General features: G+C 45.2%; 2 protein-coding genes across 2 annotated transcripts in view; both read left to right on the plus strand.

The window, feature by feature from the left end:
- ralbp1 (ralA binding protein 1) overlaps positions 1–9,590 on the plus strand; it is a 15,166-nt gene extending 5,576 nt beyond the window's left edge. The window contains exons 4-10 of the mRNA XM_084457792.1: positions 581–930; positions 1,877–2,038; positions 3,942–4,073; positions 7,139–7,249; positions 7,493–7,614; positions 7,723–7,843; positions 8,007–9,590. Coding sequence (XP_084313918.1) covers positions 581–930; positions 1,877–2,038; positions 3,942–4,073; positions 7,139–7,249; positions 7,493–7,614; positions 7,723–7,843; positions 8,007–8,312 — 1,304 coding nt within the window. The 3' untranslated portion in view covers positions 8,313–9,590. The remainder of the gene's footprint in view (positions 1–580; positions 931–1,876; positions 2,039–3,941; positions 4,074–7,138; positions 7,250–7,492; positions 7,615–7,722; positions 7,844–8,006) is intronic.
- Positions 9,591–10,014: 424 nt separating this feature from the next.
- Positions 10,015–18,129, plus strand: rab31 (RAB31, member RAS oncogene family). Its single transcript, XM_084458144.1, has 7 exons — positions 10,015–10,175; positions 10,973–11,052; positions 11,585–11,666; positions 13,203–13,274; positions 13,625–13,731; positions 14,024–14,133; positions 16,377–18,129. The coding sequence occupies exons 1-7, from the start codon at positions 10,140–10,142 to the stop codon at positions 16,472–16,474; spliced, it is 585 nt and encodes a 194-aa protein (XP_084314270.1). The 5' UTR covers positions 10,015–10,139; the 3' UTR covers positions 16,475–18,129.
- The last annotated feature ends 1,350 nt before the right edge of the window (positions 18,130–19,479 follow it).

Consider the following 19,479-nt stretch of genomic DNA (forward strand, 5'->3'; position numbering starts at 1 on the left):
TACCAGTTTCCCGGCGTGTCTGCGGACGCGTGAGTAGGTGGCAGTATTTCCTCCATCATGTCATATAGCCTCCAGAAAATCTGTTTTTAATAAATGGCCATTGTTCCCCTTAAATGTGCACTCCTCCCTCTCCCCTCCCTCTCTCTCTCCCACCCCTCTCTCCTCCCTCCCCTCTCCTCCCTCCCCTCTCCTCCCTCCCCCCTCTCTCTCCCCTCTCTCTCTCCCCCCTCTCTCCCTTCTCTCCTCTCCTCCCTCTCTCCTCCCTCTCCCTCTCCCCTCTCTCTCTCCTCCCTCTCCCTCTCCCCTCTCTCTCTCTCCTCCCTCTCCCTCTCCCCCCTCTCTCCTCCCTCTCCCCCCCTCTCCCCTCTCCCCTCCCTCTCCCTCTCCCGCCTCTCTCGTCCCTCTCCCCTCTCTGTCTCCCCTCCCTTTCTTCTTTCTCTCCCCTCCCTCTCTCCTCGCCCCCCCTCCCCTCCCTCTCTCCTCCCTCACTCCCTTCCCTCTCCCCTCTCTCTCCTCCCTTTCTCCTCCCTCTCTCCTCTCTCTCCTCCCTCCCCCCCCCCCCCTCCCTCTCCCCTCCCAGGGATGAAGTCCAAGGTGGACGAGCTGAAGGCGGCGTACGACCGGGAGGAGTGCCCGTGCCTGGAGGAGTACGACCCTCACACGGTGGCCAGCCTGCTGAAGCAGTACCTCCGCGAGCTGCCGGAGAACCTGCTGGGCCGCGACCTGGCGCCGCGCTTCGAGGACGCCTGCGGCCGGCAGGCGGAGGCGGAGAAGCTGAGCGAGTTCCAGCGGCTGCTGGCGGAGGTGTCGCCGGGCGGCAGGCTCCTCCTCTCCTGGCTGGTCACCCACATGGACCACGTCATCGCCAGGGAGGCCGACACCAAGATGAACATCCAGAACATCTCCATCGTCCTCAACCCCACCGTGCAGGTCAGGAGGGGGAGAGGCAGGGAGGGGTGAGAGAGAGAGAGAGAGAGAGAGAGAGAGAGAGAGAGAGGACAGGAGGGGAGAGAGAGAGAGAGGACAGGAGGGGAGAGAGAGAGAGAGAGGACAGGGAGGGGTGAGAGAGAGAGAGAGGACAGGGAGGGGTGAGAGAGAGAGAGAGAGGACAGGAGGGTGAGAGAGAGAGAGAGGACAGGGAGGGGTGAGAGAGAGAGAGAGGACAGGAGGGGTGAGAGAGAGAGGAGAGGACAGGAGGGGTGAGAGAGAGGAGAGAGAGAGAGGACAGGGAGGGGTGAGAGAGAGAGAGGACAGGAGGGGTGAGAGAGAGGAGAGAGAGGAGAGGACAGGAGGGATGAGAGAGAGGAGAGAGAGGACAGGGAGGGGTGAGAGAGAGGAGAGAGAGAGAGAGAGAGGACAGGGAGGGGTGAGAGAGAGAGGAGAGGACAGGAGGGGTGAGAGAGAGGAGAGAGAGGACAGGGAGGGGTGAGAGAGAGGAGAGAGAGAGAGAGAGGACAGGAGGGGTGAGAGAGAGGAGAGAGAGAGAGAGAGGACAGGGAGGGGTGAGAGAGAGAGGAGAGTAAAATACCAAACTGAATGTGAAGAGGCAGAGAAAGAAAGCGAAAACGTATGTGAAGAGGAGTAGAGAAAGTGATAGAACAGACAAAAAATACTTAGAGATTCATTCCAGAGAAACAAGCCAATAAAATCGCTGGCAATTTTTTTTTTTTTTTTTTTATCCAATGAGATGCAGGGGTTTCTATTTCCGAGCCCTCAGTGGCAGCCTGGCCCACTTTGGAGGAGCCACAGTAATGTATCCCCAGCCGGGCGGTTCCTGTAGCTGCTCCACTTAGCAGGAGCGGCGCTGCGTTGGTCCTGACACAGCCCCACGCCCACATAACGCCCCCCCCCCCCCCTCTGCTCCCCCCCGGCTCAGATCGGGAACCGCGTCCTCTACGTGTTCTTCACCCACGTGAGAGAGCTGTTCGGGGAGGTGGTCCTGAGGCCCGTGGTGCGGCCCCTGCGCTGGTCCAACATGGCCACCATGCCGGCCCTGCCGGAGACCCAGGAGAGCGTCAAGGAGGAGATCCGCAGACAGGTGGGTGGACCCCCCCCCCCTCCTCTCCCCTGTTCATTCCTGTTCTGGTTAATCGTTCAACAGTGTTGTGTGATCCCTGCTAATGGAACGCAGCTGTGTGCATATTCTCCCTCTTTCTTCCTGTGAAGCGCATTGTGGCGCCTTTGCGTATGAAATTGCGCTATTTAAATAAATACAGGTGCATCTCAGAAAATGTGAATACTGTGGAAGGTTCATTATTTTCCGTAATTTAATTTAAAAAGTGAAACTTTTTCAAATTATAGATTCATGAAGTGAAATATTTCAAGGCTGACTGCCTCCATGCTGCGCTCCACGTTGATGCAGTAATTTGTGCAAAAGGAGCCCTGACCAAGTATTGAGTGTATAAATGAACATACTGAACACACTGTACACTCATTAGGATGAAAACAAAAAAGGCTTGAAATATTTCACTTCGTGTAATGGATCTAGAATTCATGAAAGTTTCACTTTTTGAATTAACTTATGGAAAAGTTAATTCCATAAGTTACAAAAATTTCACAATATTCTAATTTTTAGTGATGCACCTGTAAAGCTGTATTGTATGTGATGTGTGTGTTCTCCCAGGAGTTCCTGCTGAGCTGCTTGGATGTGTGTGTTCTCCCAGGAGTTCCTGCTGAGCTGCTTGGATGTGTGTGTTCTCCCAGGAGTTCCTGCTGAACTGCTTGGATGTGTGTGTTCTCCCAGGAGTTCCTGCTGAACTGCTTGGATGTGTGTGTTCTCCCAGGAGTTCCTGCTGAGCTGCTTGGATGTGTGTGTTCTCCCAGGAGTTCCTGCTGAACTGCTTGGATGTGTGTGTTCTCCCAGGAGTTCCTGCTGAGCTGCTTGGATGTGTGTGTTCTCCCAGGAGTTCCTGCTGAGCTGCTTGGATGTGTGTGTTCTCCCAGGAGTTCCTGCTGAGCTGCTTGGATGTGTGTGTTCTCCCAGGAGTTCCTGCTGAGCTGCTTGGATGTGTGTGTTCTCCCAGGAGTCCCTGCTGAACTGCTTGGATGTGTGTGTTCTCCCAGGAGTTCCTGCTGAGCTGCTTGGATGTGTGTGTTCTCCCAGGAGTTCCTGCTGAACTGCTTGGATGTGTGTGTTCTCCCAGGAGTTCCTGCCGAGCTGCTTGGATGTGTGTGTTCTCCCAGGAGTTCCTGCTGAGCTGCTTGGATGTGTGTGTTCTCCCAGGAGTTCCTGCCGAGCTGCTTGGATGTGTGTGTTCTCCCAGGAGTTCCTGCTGAACTGCTTGGATGTGTGTGTTCTCCCAGGAGTTCCTGCTGAACTGCTTGGATGTGTGTGTTCTCCCAGGAGTTCCTGCTGAACTGCTTGGATGTGTGTGTTCTCCCAGGAGTTCCTGCTGAGCTGCTTGGATGTGTGTGTTCTCCCAGGAGTTCCTGCTCAACTGCTTGGATGTGTGTGTTCTCCCAGGAGTTCCTGCTCAACTGCTTGGATGTGTGTGTTCTCCCAGGAGTTCCTGCTGAACTGCTTGGATGTGTGTGTTCTCCCAGGAGTTCCTGCTGAGCTGCTTGGATGTGTGTTCTCCCAGGAGTTCCTGCTGAGCTGCTTGGATGTGTGTGTTCTCCCAGGAGTTCCTGCTCAACTGCTTGGATGTGTGTGTTCTCCCAGGAGTTCCTGCTCAACTGCTTGGATGTGTGTGTTCTCCCAGGAGTTCCTGCTGAACTGCTTGGATGTGTGTGTTCTCCCAGGAGTTCCTGCTGAACTGCTTGGATGTGTGTGTTGTCCCAGGAGTTCCTGCTGAACTGCTTGGATGTGTGTGTTGTCCCAGGAGTTCCTGCTCAACTGCTTGGATGTGTGTGTTCTCCCAGGAGTTCCTGCTGAACTGCTTGGATGTGTGTGTTCTCCCAGGAGTTCCTGCTCAACTGCTTGGATGTGTGTGTTCTCCCAGGAGTTCCTGCTGAACTGCTTGCACAGGGACCTCCAGGCGGGCGTGAAGGATCTGTCCAAAGAGGAGAGACTGTGGGAGGTGCAGCGCATCCTGACCGCCCTCAAACGCAAGCTGAGAGAGGCCAAACGACAGGCTAGTACCCCCCCCACACACACACACACACACACACACACACACACACACTATACCTACAGCACCTCGTCTAGTGTTCTTAGTGGAATCGTTATTATTACTGTACAATGTCCTTATTGATATAACAACCAAAATAATTATAGAGTGCTCTTCTCAACGATGGATAGCCTAACAAAGCCTGCCGTATAAACATCAGATAAGCTGCTCTCTACCTCCACATGCGAGGAATTTGCATCATACTTCAGAGATAAGATCACCCAGGAAAGAACATGCGTCTTCAGTCCTCCACATGTCCGCTTGATCCTATCCCCATGATTTTTGACTCTGTGTCTCAGGACATTCTAGCCATTGTTAATGACTCCCTGCTTACAGGTATCTTCCCACCAACACTCAAACTGCTTTGGTGTTCTGAAGAAAAGTAACCTAGACACTTCAGTTCTTAGCAATTTTAGACCAATCTCCACCTTCCCTTTTTGAGTAAAATTCTGGGGGGAAAAATTCAAACAGATAAATGACTTCCGAGCTACAAGTTGTACCTTCTACATCTTCCAGGATGGTTTTTGCACCCATCATAGAACAGAGACGGCATTAGTCAAAGTTGTAAATTACCTTAGAATTAGTCTCAACGCCAGACCCATGAAAGTTATTTCGCTGATACACTACGTAAGCTACGCTAACTACGTTACTGCATGCTGCAGATCTCTATGGGTCTGGGACACTTCATGCAAAAATCTGGTGCTCAAATCCTGGCAATTCATTGGTTTTGCGACACCAATCAGTAACGACTTTCACGATCAGGCGTTCCCACCCGTAGATATGCCTCGCCCATCTAACCTGGGTTAGCGTCTCTCATTTGCTGCTATGACCTGACACTCTTCAAATTCGAACCGTCGATACGCCCTCTATTATGTAGTATGCAGAGCGCAGCGATTCAACGTAATATTTGAGTCTGGAGAGAGAATACCTTAGAATTAACGCTGACTCCAAAGAGCTCTCTGTTCTCGTCCTCCTGGACCTGAGTGCAGGTACTGTTTGATACTGTAGATCAGGGCTACTCAAATACAAATCCTAAAGGTCCACATTTTTCCCCCCCAATAATCCAAAGGTCCGTCTTTTAAGAAAACAATTATAATACCCCCCACCCCCTCACACAACCGGTTCACTCACTCACACACACACACACACACGCACGCACGCACACACACACACACACACACACACACGCACACACATACACACACACACACACACAACAAAGGTGAATCAAACCATTTGAGGTCCTGTCTCCTCTCCTATCTCCTCTCCTCTTGTCTCATTCCTCTCCTCCTGTCTCCTCTCCTCACCTCCTGTCTTCTCATCACCTTGTAATAGAGAAATTCAAATCTATCTTTAATATTTCATGTCTGACCACCTTTGAACATACCAGCTACACTAGGAATAACGGAGGGTTCCTTTTCTAGCCATTAGCCGATAAAAGTAATCAACTTAAGTTACTGATTACTTTCTCTAAATTGTAATAAGACTACTTTACTGATCTCTCTCTGAAAAGTAATCATATTACTAATTACTTTACTATTGAGTTACTTTCTGAAACCAGATCATTCCTTACCCGAATCATAGAAGTGCTGATTTAAGTTCAGTTTTACATCTTAGATCATAATAGACAATACAAAATCTGATCCTATACCAGCTGATGACATACTGTAAACAGTCAGTTCAGCCATGACTGCAGAGACCGCATGCACATATCAACCAACGAAGGGGAGCAGGCACGCGCATAAGTAACTCAATGATCCCATTCTTATAAGGTCAGTAACTGTAATCTGATTACTGAAAACTCAAATGTAATCCCTTACATTCCAAATGACTAGAAACAGTCATCTGATTATAGTAATCTGTTACTTTGTAATCAGTTACTCCCAACACTGCTACTAACCCTGTTCTGCCTCCCCTCTCCCTAGTGCCTCTCCCTCATATTTTCTAACCAGGTCCAGTGGATGCCCCTCTGTCACCTGCAGACCACCCTGAGTCCAGTAGAACCCCCCGTGTTTGTTGTAGAGGTCCAGTGCAGCCACTAACCCTGCCTCCCTCACTCTCCCTTCTCCCTAGTGTCTCTCCCTCCTCCCTAGTGTCTCTCCCTCTTATACTCTGAACAGGTCCTGTGGACGCCTCCCTGTCTCCTGCAGGCCACCCTGTATCTGGTAGAAATCCCCCTGACTGCTGCAAAGACCTTGTGCAGCTACTAATCCTGGCTTCCTTTCTCCTCCCTAGTGTCTCCCCCTCTTGTACTACACCCAGGTCCCAGAGAGCCCCCCCCCCCCCTTTCCTGGCCAAGGTCCTCCCCGTGCTCCTGGAAAGGCCCCCTGCCACCCTCGTGTCCAGCTCCATCCCACTCTGCGCCAGCTTTCCCTATCCAGCCAACCCTCTCCCCCTTTTTTATATTTTCTTTCTTTCTTTTTTTACTCTGGAAACTCATCTTTTGTCTCCCCACTTCTGCTCAGCGTCTTTACCTAGTTTTCTCTACATTCTTTATGAGCCTGTCTGATAAGTGCCTATGGTGCTTTGTTATAGGTTTCACTCAAATATCCTATCTTCGACTACAGGGATAGCTAACATAAAATGGCCTACCATGTAGGCAACATCTCTGTAAATATTTATATTACTCTACTGTAAGTCATGTCTCTCCTATGAAGTATTTAGCCCATGTTTACTGCTCTGTATATGTTCTTAGCCATTAGACTTAAACATTTTCCAGGAGCTTGCTCGACTGTCTTGTTGAGAGACGTCAGGGAAGAGTTTTTACAGCTCACTTTTTTTGGCCCCTAGGTGAACTGTTTTTTTTGCTATGTCCTTCCCCCCATTGCTCTCTGTAAAGTGCATTGTGTTGCCTCTGCACATGAAATGCGCTATACAAATAAAGTTTGATTGAGTTTGATTGATCGCTAGTAAGTACGGCGGTATTCCAGGCGAAGGGCATCGTCATGTCGTTTTACCGACCGCCAGTCGACCTCTCAACCCCTCTCCGGTAACGTCCCCGTCTGATGTTGTTCCCCTGCCGCGTCCAGGAGTGTGAGAGTAAGATCGCCCAGGAGATCGCCAGCCTCTCCAAGGAGGACGTGTCCAAGGAGGAGATGACCGAGAACGAGGAGGAGGTGGTCAACATCCTTCTGGCACAGGTAGGACACACGCGCGCATGCGCAAACTGCTTTCCTTCCTTCCTTCCTTCCTTCCTTCCTTCCTTCCTTCCTTCCTTCCTTCCTTCCTTCCTTCCTTCCTTCCTTCCTTCCTTCCTTCCTTCCTTCCTTCCTTCCTTCCTTCCTTCCTTCCTTCCTTCCTTCCCGTCTGCTTCTTTATCCACCGCCCTCTGCGTGTTGCGTCCTCTTGAGCTCACAACAGCTGTCTCTCCCCCCGGTCCGAAGGAGAACGAGATCCTGACGGAGCAGGAGGAGCTGATCTCTCTGGAGCAGGTGCTGCGCCGCCAGATCGCCACCGAGAAGGAGGAGATCGAGAGGCTGCGGGGCGAGATCGCCGACATACAGAGGTAGACGCTCTCTCTGGGGAGGTAGACGCTCTCACAGAACTTCATCCCGCTAAAAGGCCCGGCTCCTGTGCTGTGTGTCGTCCACCCCCCCACCCCACCCCCTCCCAGTCGTCAGCAGGGCCGCAGTGAGACGGAGGAGTACTCCTCGGACAGCGAGAGCGAGAGCGAGGACGAGGAGGAGCTGCAGATGATCCTGGAAGACCTGCAGAAGCAGAACGAGGAGCTGGAGGTGAACGACCGGCCCCCATCAGTCTGGTTTGTTTGTAAATGTTGACATGCTAAACGGTGCCGTGCGCTTGTTGACAGTAAGTTATTAGCTTGAGTTTGACGGCGGCTGTAGAGGCTTGTAGGGTGGCCTAACACGCCTATTGCTGCGGCCGGTTGACCCACAGAACAAGAACACCCACCTGAACCAGGCGATCCACGAGGAGCAGGAGGCCATTTTGGAGCTGCGCGTCCAGCTCCGCCTCCTGCAGAGCCACAAGCTGCAGCAGGAACTGGCCGCCCCGCCGCCGCCTCCCACCGAGCAGGCTCCGCCCACGCAGCCCAGCCCGGAGGCCAGGTGCGAGGAGAGCGCCAAGCGCCCCGTAGCCGTCGCGACCGCCGCAACGGAGCCGCCCGCCGCCATCAACGGCAAGGTCGCCAAGGACGCCCCAAAACCGTCGCCAAGTAAAGACAAGAGGGAGACCAACCTGTGAAGTCTGCTCGTCCACGTTTCCATTTAGCCTACAAAACATAACTGCTCTTTTCCTCCACAGCTGTTGAGGAAGCTATGACGTCAAAAGCCACATGTCCGTTATGATGCCTGGGAAGGCTGGCGCATGCTAGCCCCAGACAGGTCTGAAAAAATGACAAAAACTTGAAAAGCGATCATTCTTGGTAAGTCACCGGTAGAGAACAAATTGGCCTTGAGGTAAGCGCAGCAACGGACAGGAGGCTAACGAACAAGGATGGGAGGGGCCGATACGTCAGGATAGAACACCCCCCAGGATAAGAGTGCCAAGCTTAGAGAGAGAGAGAGAGAGAGAGGGAGAGAGGGGAACATGAGGGGTTGTATTGGAAGTGTGACATAGGCATCTCACCTGTAAATTGTAGAAGATTCTGCTTTTAGGCATTAGGGGTGCAGCCCCCCCCCCCTCTTCCCATTCAGTCTCTAATAGAACAGCTTGTTGGGAATGCAACCACTGTGCCATAACGGGAGCTGCAAGACTGGACCAGAGTTGCACAATAGAACCACTAGGACAGAAGCTCTTTGAAATATGAAGAATTTATGATTGGTCTCTCTATATATTATATATTTACATAGTACTCTAGAAGATTTGGAAGACTAATATGCAAATATGTTAATTTGAAATCACATGCCATTTAGTAATATATATTGTAGAACCTTTTTGTTGTGTGACAAATACAGTACATATGTACAAACATGAGAACCTAGCGTGCGCCTGCCTGGTAACTGACCTGTGAATTTTGCGCTCTGTACGCAAAGAGAGTCCTGCCCGTGTCTCTTAATGCGAGGGGGGGGGGTCATGGGTCATGACATCTGCGATGAGTGATTAAAAGTCAATAATATAAGTCAATCATTTCAGGAAACATAGTCTATGACCTTGTCCACTGTCCAGTTACAACGTGCTATCCGCCTATCATCATCCTTATGTCTGTGTGTTGGTTAAAACAAAGGCACAGCATATTGTGCATGTACATTATTGTAAAATTGGAAACATACTGTATTTTCAGTGCTCTTATTTTGTTTTGTCATGTCTGTTTCTTTTTATTATTAATGATCTGATTGGAGGAATATGGCAAATCAAAACAATCGGTTGTTAGGAAGAACAACAACAATGTGTTGCGTTTATTAACTTGTAATCAAAATTGATTAATGCTAGATATGGCTCATAAACTTTACTTCTCATAAGATTATTTTCATATTATAGGTTTTTGTAGCTTCTTATTGTTGCAGACATAATAATGCTGTGAAAAATAAAAGTGTCAATCTAAGAAATATTGTATCTGAGTTTCATTATTCATGTCTATCATAATTAAACTCCACAAGGCCTTTCTTGTTTCCGAGTTCACTGAAAATACTGTTACTAAAAAGAACATGTTCACATTGGCTACATGCTTACTGTATTTCCATTGCATGTCCAGTTCACATGCTCCTTCCTACCTTACTCACTTTTTAGACTTCGAATTGGAGGAAAGATTATAACAGAAACCTTAAATAAACCTATTTAAGAAAAGATTATACTATATTTTTCTGTCAATCTGTTTATTGACGCGATGTGTTCAAGTAAATAAAATCCGTTCAGCAGCAGAAATAATCTACAAGCGTCACGTGACCTGGGATTCGTCTCGCTCCAGCTGGTTTCCGTTATATCTGCTCGGTTGTCCGGGGCTGGGTTAGTTAGTGGGCTTCTGTCCTTTTCTGTCTAAGGGGAAAAAATCAGTTGTAAGCATGTGGAGACAAAAGCTCTGAAAAGGAATCGAAGAGATAGGCTATGCTTGTATTTCACTAGGTTCTTAAAATGGCAATAAGGGAACTTAAAGTATGTCTTTTAGGGGTAAGTGGCAGCCTACTTGTTGATTTTAAGAAAATTCTTCCTGTCTGCGCGGTCTGCTGTATCAACAACATTGCGACAGGGAACAGAATAGAATGCACTATCTTGACAGTAAAAAAAGTGTTTCGATTCCAGTAGTCTATGTTTTTCGAACCAACTGTTACAATAATGTTACTTTGTCGAACATTAGGCCCTACAATTCCTTTTTTTTTTTTTTAGCTAGCCACCCATAGTAAACTTTCTTGCCGGCAAGATAGGCCACCATCTTCAATAACACGTCATGCTTGAAGTTGTTTTTACTGCAATTTAACTTCAAATCAGTTATTATAGATGTGTTCTTCACTTTCCTTGCATTGTGCTACCTACAGCCAAATAAATACCAGCCATTACGTCACCATCCGGCTAGTTACAGGGCCTAACCATTTGCCATAAAAAAACATTTGCCCAGTTTCACTTAAGAAAGTATAGTCTTCCTGTTATCATCTTGTGATTGTACATGCTATATGCATAATACACTATAAAAGTAACCAGTTTCCCATATTACTGCGGGATTTGCCTAAATTTAACATCTTGACGTCCACTTTAAGACAATAGAATCTTCTTCAAACCAATTGATATACTTTTGCAGAACAAAGAGCAATTATATTTGTTTATACTATTTTACATGTAGCATATCTCACTTATATAGACTACATTTATTTTTATGTACAGCCCTTTGACACACTTTGTGAGATTGGGCTATAAAACTTTGACTTGACTTGGGAGCCTCAATAATTTAACCAACTTTTATTATTTCCTAGGACACTGGAGTTGGCAAGTCCAGTATTGTATGTCGTTTTGTACAGGATCATTTCGACCACAACATAAGTCCAACAATAGGGTAAGTTTTAATCACAATATCACAAAAACATGGGATTTTTGGGTGTTCTTCTCAGGTCAGCTGTCTCTGTTTTAGCCTTGCTTATTCTATAGACACCTCAACTCAAACTAATTTAATCAACCCTACCAAATTCACCCTCTTTGCACGTGTCCCAAACTTGAGCTCCCACTTTAATGCCCATGGAGGCAAATAAGATTAGCAAAATATGTGTCTGGCTTGCCTGCAATGAATGCCTTATTAAAAGATTAGAAGATCTCTCTTGTGGTGGAATTGTAACTTGCTTTGTGATTGATATAACTCGTAGGCCTACCAGCATTTTTTTGTTAATACTAACAATGATAGCAGACAATGAACCCCCTCCCAGTGTGTGTGTATCAGAGAATTAGGCTGCATGTTTCTAGTGAACCGTTTTTTCCCTGATCCTCTTCTCCTGTATCAACCTGCTGTCTCATGCAGCCTTCCAGATGTGATACAACTCTGTTCACGTTTGTCCATTAATCATTTTAGGATTGATGTTCTTTGTTATGTGCAGAGCATCATTTTTAACCAAGACAGTGCCGTGTGGAAATGAACTTCACAAATTCCTGATCTGGGACACAGCAGGACAGGAAAGGGTGTGTACATCCACAAGAGGTCATCCAAGGTTTCTCATCAAGTGTTTCTGCATCATTAGCTATATGAATCATGCATTGAACAGAGGCGAATGTCTGTCCAGTGACTTCTCAACTAAGATTGCATTTGCACTAAACTGCAAAGTGTCCTCATGACATGCATATTTTTAGTGCTGGTATAATCACACAGATGAATCACAGAAGGTCAAAGTCCACTATTCTGTTGGCGCGGTGATTCATTTGGGAGGTGTGTGTGTGTGTGTGTGTGTGTGTGTGTGTGTGTGTGTGTGTGTGTGTGTGTGTGTGTGTGTGTGTGTGTGCGTGCGTGATTACTGACCAGACATTTTTAACACAGTAAGTTGAACATTGGTATTGGAAAATATGTTGTCATTGGTTCCGGTTCAAAATGGAAAATAATAACACCATCTTCTTTTTCTAAACTGGGAAGTTGAATTATCTTTTGCCTGATTTTTCCCCCTTGACTGTATGCAACAATTACTGTCTATAGACCGTGTACTCATCAGTCATCATCAACTGAATAATGTGATAGTCCTGAACTATGCAGCGAACGTTTCACTCTTAGGGACCATTCAAAATGTATAGGAGGGGGTCACTGGAGGAAAACAGGGAGCATGCTTGCACCTTTAAAAAAAATAATTAGTCCAAGGGAGGGTTACTGTTTTTTGATTTGAGTCCAGGGGAGGGTCATACAAATTTGAATCAAAATATCAAAATAAAATAGTTTCTTCAGCTTTTCGGAATTCAGCAAGCTGTTTTGTATGACCCGGGGTATCATTTCTCTTTGGTTGATCTATCAGTCCATCTTGGTGCTTGGCCTATCCAGACAATGGGAGTATCCTACATCTGGCCAATCAGTGGTGCTTTGCTGGTGATGACGGGGTAGATTTAACAACTCACAGAACAACCTCACACAGACATGCGGTCTGTTTCCTGCTATCCAGGAGGTCTATAGTCTATTTTGCTGTTGCTAGTTTATTATTTCGAGTAACACCATATTAAAATGAATATTGCTTATTTGTTGGGGGAGGGTCAATCTTACTTTTTTTTTAATCACTCGGGGAGGGTCAAAGGTTAAAGGCAAGGCAAGGCAAGTTTATTTATATAGCACATTTCAGCCACAGGGCAATTCAAGGTGCTTTACATGAGACATTAAAAGCATTAAAACAAAAAGCAAGACATTAAAGACATTTAAAACAAAAGGCAGGACAAATTAAAAGCATTAAAACAAAAAGCAAGTCATTATAGACATTTAAACAAAAAGCAGGACAAATAGAATACAGGAATAAAAGTTACAGTGCAGTATACTGATAAACATAGCTCCTCTTAGAAAGCAGTGGCAAAAAGAAAAGTCTTCAGGCTTGTTTTAAAAGATTAAAAATATATTTCTGTCAGAGGGAGGGTCATGCGTTTTTATTTCCGAGTCCTCCAGTGACCCCCTCACATTCATTTCGAACAGTCCCTTAGTCAGGTGTGAGTTGTTTTGCTTATACTGCGTCTTCATTTGTTCTTTGACTCCAGTTTCACTCACTGGCCCCGATGTACTACAGAGGTTCAGCGGCCGCTGTCATAGTCTACGATATCACCAAGCTGGTAAGAAAGATACGATATCACCAAGCTGGTAAGAAAGATACAATATCACCAAGCTGGTAAGAAAGATACGATATCACCAAGCTGGTAAGAAAGATACGATATCACCAAGCTGGCAAGAAAGATATGATATCACCAAGCTGGTAAGAAAGCGGCACAAACCTATTGCCACAGTATATGGGGGCAATTAGGGTCATTATACAGTACATCAATCACAGTTACTGATAGTTTCAAAAATGGACATCTACTAGATTAACACTTGCCTGTCTCGCAACACATGAATTTGGGGATCAGAGTGCAGTTTGACACGTCAGACGCTTTTGGTGACCTTGTGGCCTGGTTCTGTCTTGCAGGACTCCTTCCAGACACTGAAGAAGTGGGTGAAGGAGCTGAAGGAACATGGTCCTGAGGACATCGTTGTAGCCATAGCAGGGAACAAGAATGACCTAGGAGACATCAGGTGCCTTGGGATTGTACTGTAGTCTCTTACCGTACTGATCTACAATCGACAAGTGCCAGAACTCACAGGACTATTCTGTCCATATGTAGCAGACAAGCTTACAAAGAGTGTCATGAGAATGTATATTTGGGTCCTGCAGCTATAGTCACTCGGATAATTAGCTGTAGTGACAAATAAAAATAATTTAAGACACTGAAATTAAAATTAGCATAAAAGTTTGGGTCAAAGCAAGGCTATTTTAATTTTTGAGCATGGTGACGAGCCTATGACTAATTTTAGTGTCCTTCTACAGGGAAGTTCCTATGAAAGAAGCCAAGGATTTTGCTGAGTCGATTGCAGCTATTTTCATCGAGACTAGTGCCAGAAATGCTGTCAATGTTGAGGAACTCTTTCAGAAAATAAGTAAGTGTTTCTTGTGAATTCATGTTTGGTCTCATTTTAATGCCACCCATTTTCCATAATCCTCTTTGAAACTTTAACATTTTCAAGTCTCTGATTTTACACATGGTCATGACCGCACTTAATCTGGTAATAATAATTGCATGTAAAACAGCACATTCATATAGCAAAGGAGATATTTACAACCATACTGAGCTGGGTTCACATACAACAGCCAAGACAGTTGTAAGCAGTTTTAGAATTGTTGTCTCTCTGTTCTAAAACCGTTAAGATTCATTATGTCAAATCTTTAGAATAGCAGTTTTAGAACTGAGAAAGTGGTTTCAAAACAAACATTCCACTCGAGAGACAATAAAACATATAAAGACAAATTAGTAAATGGAGGGTAAATGGACTGCACTTATATAGCGCTTTGATCCAAAGCGCTTTACAATGAAGGCTTCTCATTCACTTACAATGAAGGCCTCTCATTCACCCATTCACTTACAAAGAAGGCCTCTCATTCACCCATTCACTTACAATGAAGGCCTCTCATTCACGGCAGCTGCCATGTAAGGTGCTAGCCTGCTCATTGGGAGCAATTTGGGGTTCAGTGTCTTGCCCAAGGACACTTCAACATGTGGACAGGAGGAGCCGGGATTCGAACCACCGACCCTACGATCATTGGACGACCCACTCTACCTCCTGAGCTACAGACACCCCTCTTGGGGCCAAAGTAGACAATGACATAAAACAGATGCACATATCAGCATACTGTAGTGTACATAAGACAGACACTAAAGCAGGGCAGACACAACTAGTCATGGTGCTCAGTGAGCTTAGATCTCTGAATGCATTTTGTGGCTCTGTGAGCATGCTCTTGTGTGCAAGCAGGACATGTTTGGTATTGCTGCATTCGTTAGGTCGAGAGCTTTATGCCAGTCCAAACCCTGTGTCTCTGTGACCTTCCCATGTCGAGATATGGCCGTTTCACTTCCCCCTATTGACAATGAATGGGGGGAATTTTTTACTCCCCAAGTCCAAAAAATGTATGGAAGTGAATGGCCAGCCATATTTGGGCAGCTTGTGGACGCACCCCGTAATTCAAATCCACTTCAAAATTGAATGGGTTGTAAATTGACCCACACTACACCCGTCCACTGAGTTTCATGAAAAGCGGTCTGGTAGTTTTTGCGTAATCCTAGTCCAAAAAATGAATGGAGGTGAATGGCCGGCCCAGGAATGTTAGGCTGGCTTGTGGACCCGCCCTGTGATTTGGATCTGCTCCAGAATTTAATGGGTTGTTAGTTGACCCATGCTACACCCCTCCACTGAGTTTCATGAAAATCAGTCTGTTAGTTTTAGCATAAACCTGGCTATAGAAAATGAAAGGAGGTGAATGGCCGGCCGTGTTTGAGCAGCTGGTGGACCCACCCCTTGATTGGGATCCACTCCAGAATTTAATGGGTTCTAAGTTGGACCATGCTACACCCATCCACCAAGCTTCATGAAAATCGGTCGTTTAGTTTTTCTGTAATTTTGGTCCAAATAATGAATGGAGGTGAATGGCCGGCCGTGTTCGGGCAGCTCGTGGACCCGCCTTGTGATTCAGATCCACTCCAAAATGTAAGGGGTCCAAAGTTGGACCATGCTACACCCTTCCACTGAGTTTCTTGAAAATCAGTCTGGTAGTTTTTGCGTAATCCTGCTAACAGACGAACAAACAAACAAACAAACACGCCACCGCAAATATTACCTCGCTGGGGTGGAGGTATTAATGGACTATAGCAAGCATCAGGCAGAAACAGACACATCTAGAGTACATAATATGTAACAGATAATCAATGAGTAGGTGTGAGTTATAATAAAGTTTGATTTGATTGATTTTGATATATGGTTTTAAGGCATGACGTGGTGGCAAAGAACCACCCAAAGCTTCCGCGATGTGCCTTTAAAGGACAGGTTCGGAATTAGCATTATAAGCCATGTTAAAAGGTTATTTACGATCATATACAACGGCCGATATCAAAGCTTCGTTAAACGTGCACTCTCGAGATACAGCCCGTCGCTGCTAACACACTCAATGGATCCATACTGTAGGTGCATAGACAACATCCCTCAAAAACAAAGACAGGAAACTCATTGAGTGGTCACTGGTGTCTGTTGATGCTCTGGCAAAAAAAAAACGCCACAAAGTAAACGGCTTAAAGTGTCTTGGCTGTTGTAGCCTATGTGAATCCAGCTTTAATGACCCTGTTTGATTTCAGGTCGACAGATTCCTCCCCTGGAGAATCCGGAGGTAGACAGCAACGAATCCTTCAAACTGACCCGCCAGTCCCCTCCCTCTACGAAGCGATGTTGCTAATTAGACCAGGGATTACTATCGTCACCTCTGACCCCATGAATTCGTCCTCCTCTTCACCTTGACACCCAAGGCCACTCTGCACACACACACACAAACACACACACATACACACTGGTCCCTTGGAAAGTGAATGGACAGATATGTAACCTGAATCCTCTCACCCCATTATGATAAAATAACCTCATGCAGGTCAGCTAAGGAGAAGAAAGTGAGCTAAGGAGAAGAAACAGCACAGTTTGTCTCCCCCTAGTGGTTACCAGAGGGGAAGCGAGAACGATCCTGAGATTGGTATCCTCAAATACATGGATTTGAGAATATCTGATTCCACGGTGCTTTTTACATGCTTACACGTTCATAACATATCTGATATGTGCCACATGTGAGAAAAAAATCGGAATTGGGTCACTTTTACCAGGCTTAGAATCTGTATTTGACACTTTTATTAAATCAGTATTATATCACAGTAGAAATCCATGGACGTTTGTTACGTACTTTGTTTATTTGCATTTTGTTAAATCTCATTTTCAACATCTCTAATAATAACTTAAACATCATAAAAGTTGCACAAAAATAATATCTTGATGTTTAACAAAATGGCTTTGATATATGGTAAGATTATCACACTAAAATCCTGAATGTGTTCTTAGTTAGTTAATAGCAATGTATATTGCACGGTGGTTCAAGAAAGACACCTTTTGAATAGGTTGGCATTGAGTTGGTCTGTGCTGATGCATTCCTCTGATCTAGTGCTGATAGTAGACTATGTATTTTGAGTGTGTATAGAGCACAGATGTATAGTATATACTTTGTGTTTCTATGAGAAATGTGCCTACATTTCAATGGCCTAACAGTCCCTTCTGTCTCAATTCCTTGTCATGTGTCATGTGATTTAACTGTTACTGTGCAACTACACAAAAGGGGCAAAATCACATATACACAATAAGAGGTGAAAAGACTGTTTAGATTGTAATCTACACATTAGTGGTGGTGATTTTGAGAAATTGACACATCTGTGGATTTGACCACTGAGAAGAGTTCAATTAGTTATTGAGGCACTTTCCAGTACAGTTTGGGCATAGAACTTATTCTTATCTTATTCATTTTTCAGGACTGTACCCCCAGAAAATGTCCAATGTGCTGTTGACAGCCATTGATTTGTTTTTTAAATAGTTGAGCATTGAATGCATTGTACATAGATTTTTTAATTTACAGTCACAATATTTGCATCCGTGTTTTATGAAAATGTTTACACTTTTGTACAATAGGCCCATTGCAATTTTGTACAATACTGCAATTTTACTAGTTACTGATTTTTGTAACACAATCTTGAGAAATGTCATTTTGCACATGACTGACTAACGCTCAGGTGCAGATTTATCATTTGACTAACGTTTTGGCAAGATCTTTATCACTTTGCAAAAAATTTGATTGCTATTCATTGGGATCCCCCAAACAAGTGCCTTGTTTTTTGGCTTTTATAAAACATATATGAAATGTCTGATTAAGACATACTAGTTGTTGATGCATGTATTGTCAAAATCAATGCATACATGTATACTTTCCAACCACCCATTTTTAAATGCAGTGTAGATATAGGCCTAGAGCCATCTTTACAGTATGTGCTTTGGTCAAATTATTCCCCTTTCAATACAGACCAGATTAACTTTTTATGTGATTATGTATGACAATAAAGTAGTAGTATTTATGTTTTTGCTCTTGTGTTTGTCTTGTAGTCCATTGTTGAATTGTAATAATCATTGGTTGCATATTGAATTTGGATCAGGTTTGGCCAAATATCTAATCTTCAAGGTTTTCTTTCAGTTAAGTTATGAAATGTAACAACTTACAGTTAGGTGAACATCCTGACAGAAGTATAGGTTGCTATTTAAGAAACTAGGAAGTGCAAAGTCATACATGTGTGAAGTCGGTATCAGTTGGCATGAGCTTTTGTAAAATGATACTTTGTCTCTACCCACTGGTTGGCCATTTCTACTCACTTTGGAAGACTGTAGGCCTGGCTGAATTGGAATCAACCCCACCCTGTAATGGTGAAATTAAATGGTGGGATAGTATAATTTAGTATATTTAGAAGAGTTTTCATTCACCCTCTCCTCACTCTCAAGACCCAGAGTAGTAGCAATGAGATACGTCTCCCCACTAGTGTGTGACTCCCTTAAAACTCCTGCATCCATCTCAATTCCTTTGAAATTGGTTTACATGTTTGTCCTGTTCAGTCAATGTACAACAGCATGACCTTTTGAAATGCTGTAAATAGCGCAAATGAGATGGTGAGTGGAGCATTCCAGAGGCTCTCTTTCAGTGGTGCACTGGATTACCCTCCGGACAGTTTACACTTACTGGTGGGGGGTTCAGCACTTCTTAATACAGAGATGTACTTAGATTCAGATTTTATTCGTCACATGTATAGTGTACAATGTACAGTGAAACGTTACTGCTGGCTCTGTGATATGCTCTAAAGAAAATTAAAAAATAATTACTTAGCCACAGCCCAAGCTTGTCAAAGGGCTTCGACCTTACTTGGAATAACAACAAACAGTGATAAACAACTTTCTGAATGAATCAGTGTCTGAATATGAGAGAATGATGCAGTGAAACAGTGCAGTAGGGCTGTTGTGACTCAAATGGGAGTATAATGTGTAGCCTACTGCACTTTGCAGATATTAGCCTACACTATAAATTACAAGACTTGTACAGATACATTTAGATAGAAAAGTCGAAGTTCAAAAAGGGTCAATTTTAACCTGCTATTAAGACGGCTGATGTCATGTCACTAGAGGTGATGAGTGTGTTTACATAGGCTAACTCATCACTCCAGAATCTAGCCTGCATGTATTTGAATGGACGACACACTAATCAAATGGTGGACATGCATCACGTGCGCGCGCAACAGAGTCGCGCACTCGCGCGTTGAAATATTCACACCCGCGTGCGCGTTCTCCCAGCGGCCAGTGCGGGTGACTCAGTACACAGACCCAGGATCTGAC

This window comes from Borostomias antarcticus, assembly GCF_949987555.1.
Source record: "Borostomias antarcticus genome assembly, chromosome: 24".
NCBI classification, from domain to species: domain Eukaryota; kingdom Metazoa; phylum Chordata; class Actinopteri; order Stomiiformes; family Stomiidae; genus Borostomias; species Borostomias antarcticus.

Bases quoted from the DNA above. Each gene is read 5' to 3' on its own strand.
- rab31 (XM_084458144.1), top strand. From the start codon at position 10,140: ATGGCAATAAGGGAACTTAAAGTATGTCTTTTAGGG. The intron at 10,176-10,972 runs GTAAGTGGCAGC...ATTATTTCCTAG, and splicing joins TTAAAGTATGTCTTTTAGGG to GACACTGGAGTTGGCAAGTC. The intron at 13,275-13,624 runs GTAAGAAAGATA...TCTGTCTTGCAG, and splicing joins TCTACGATATCACCAAGCTG to GACTCCTTCCAGACACTGAA.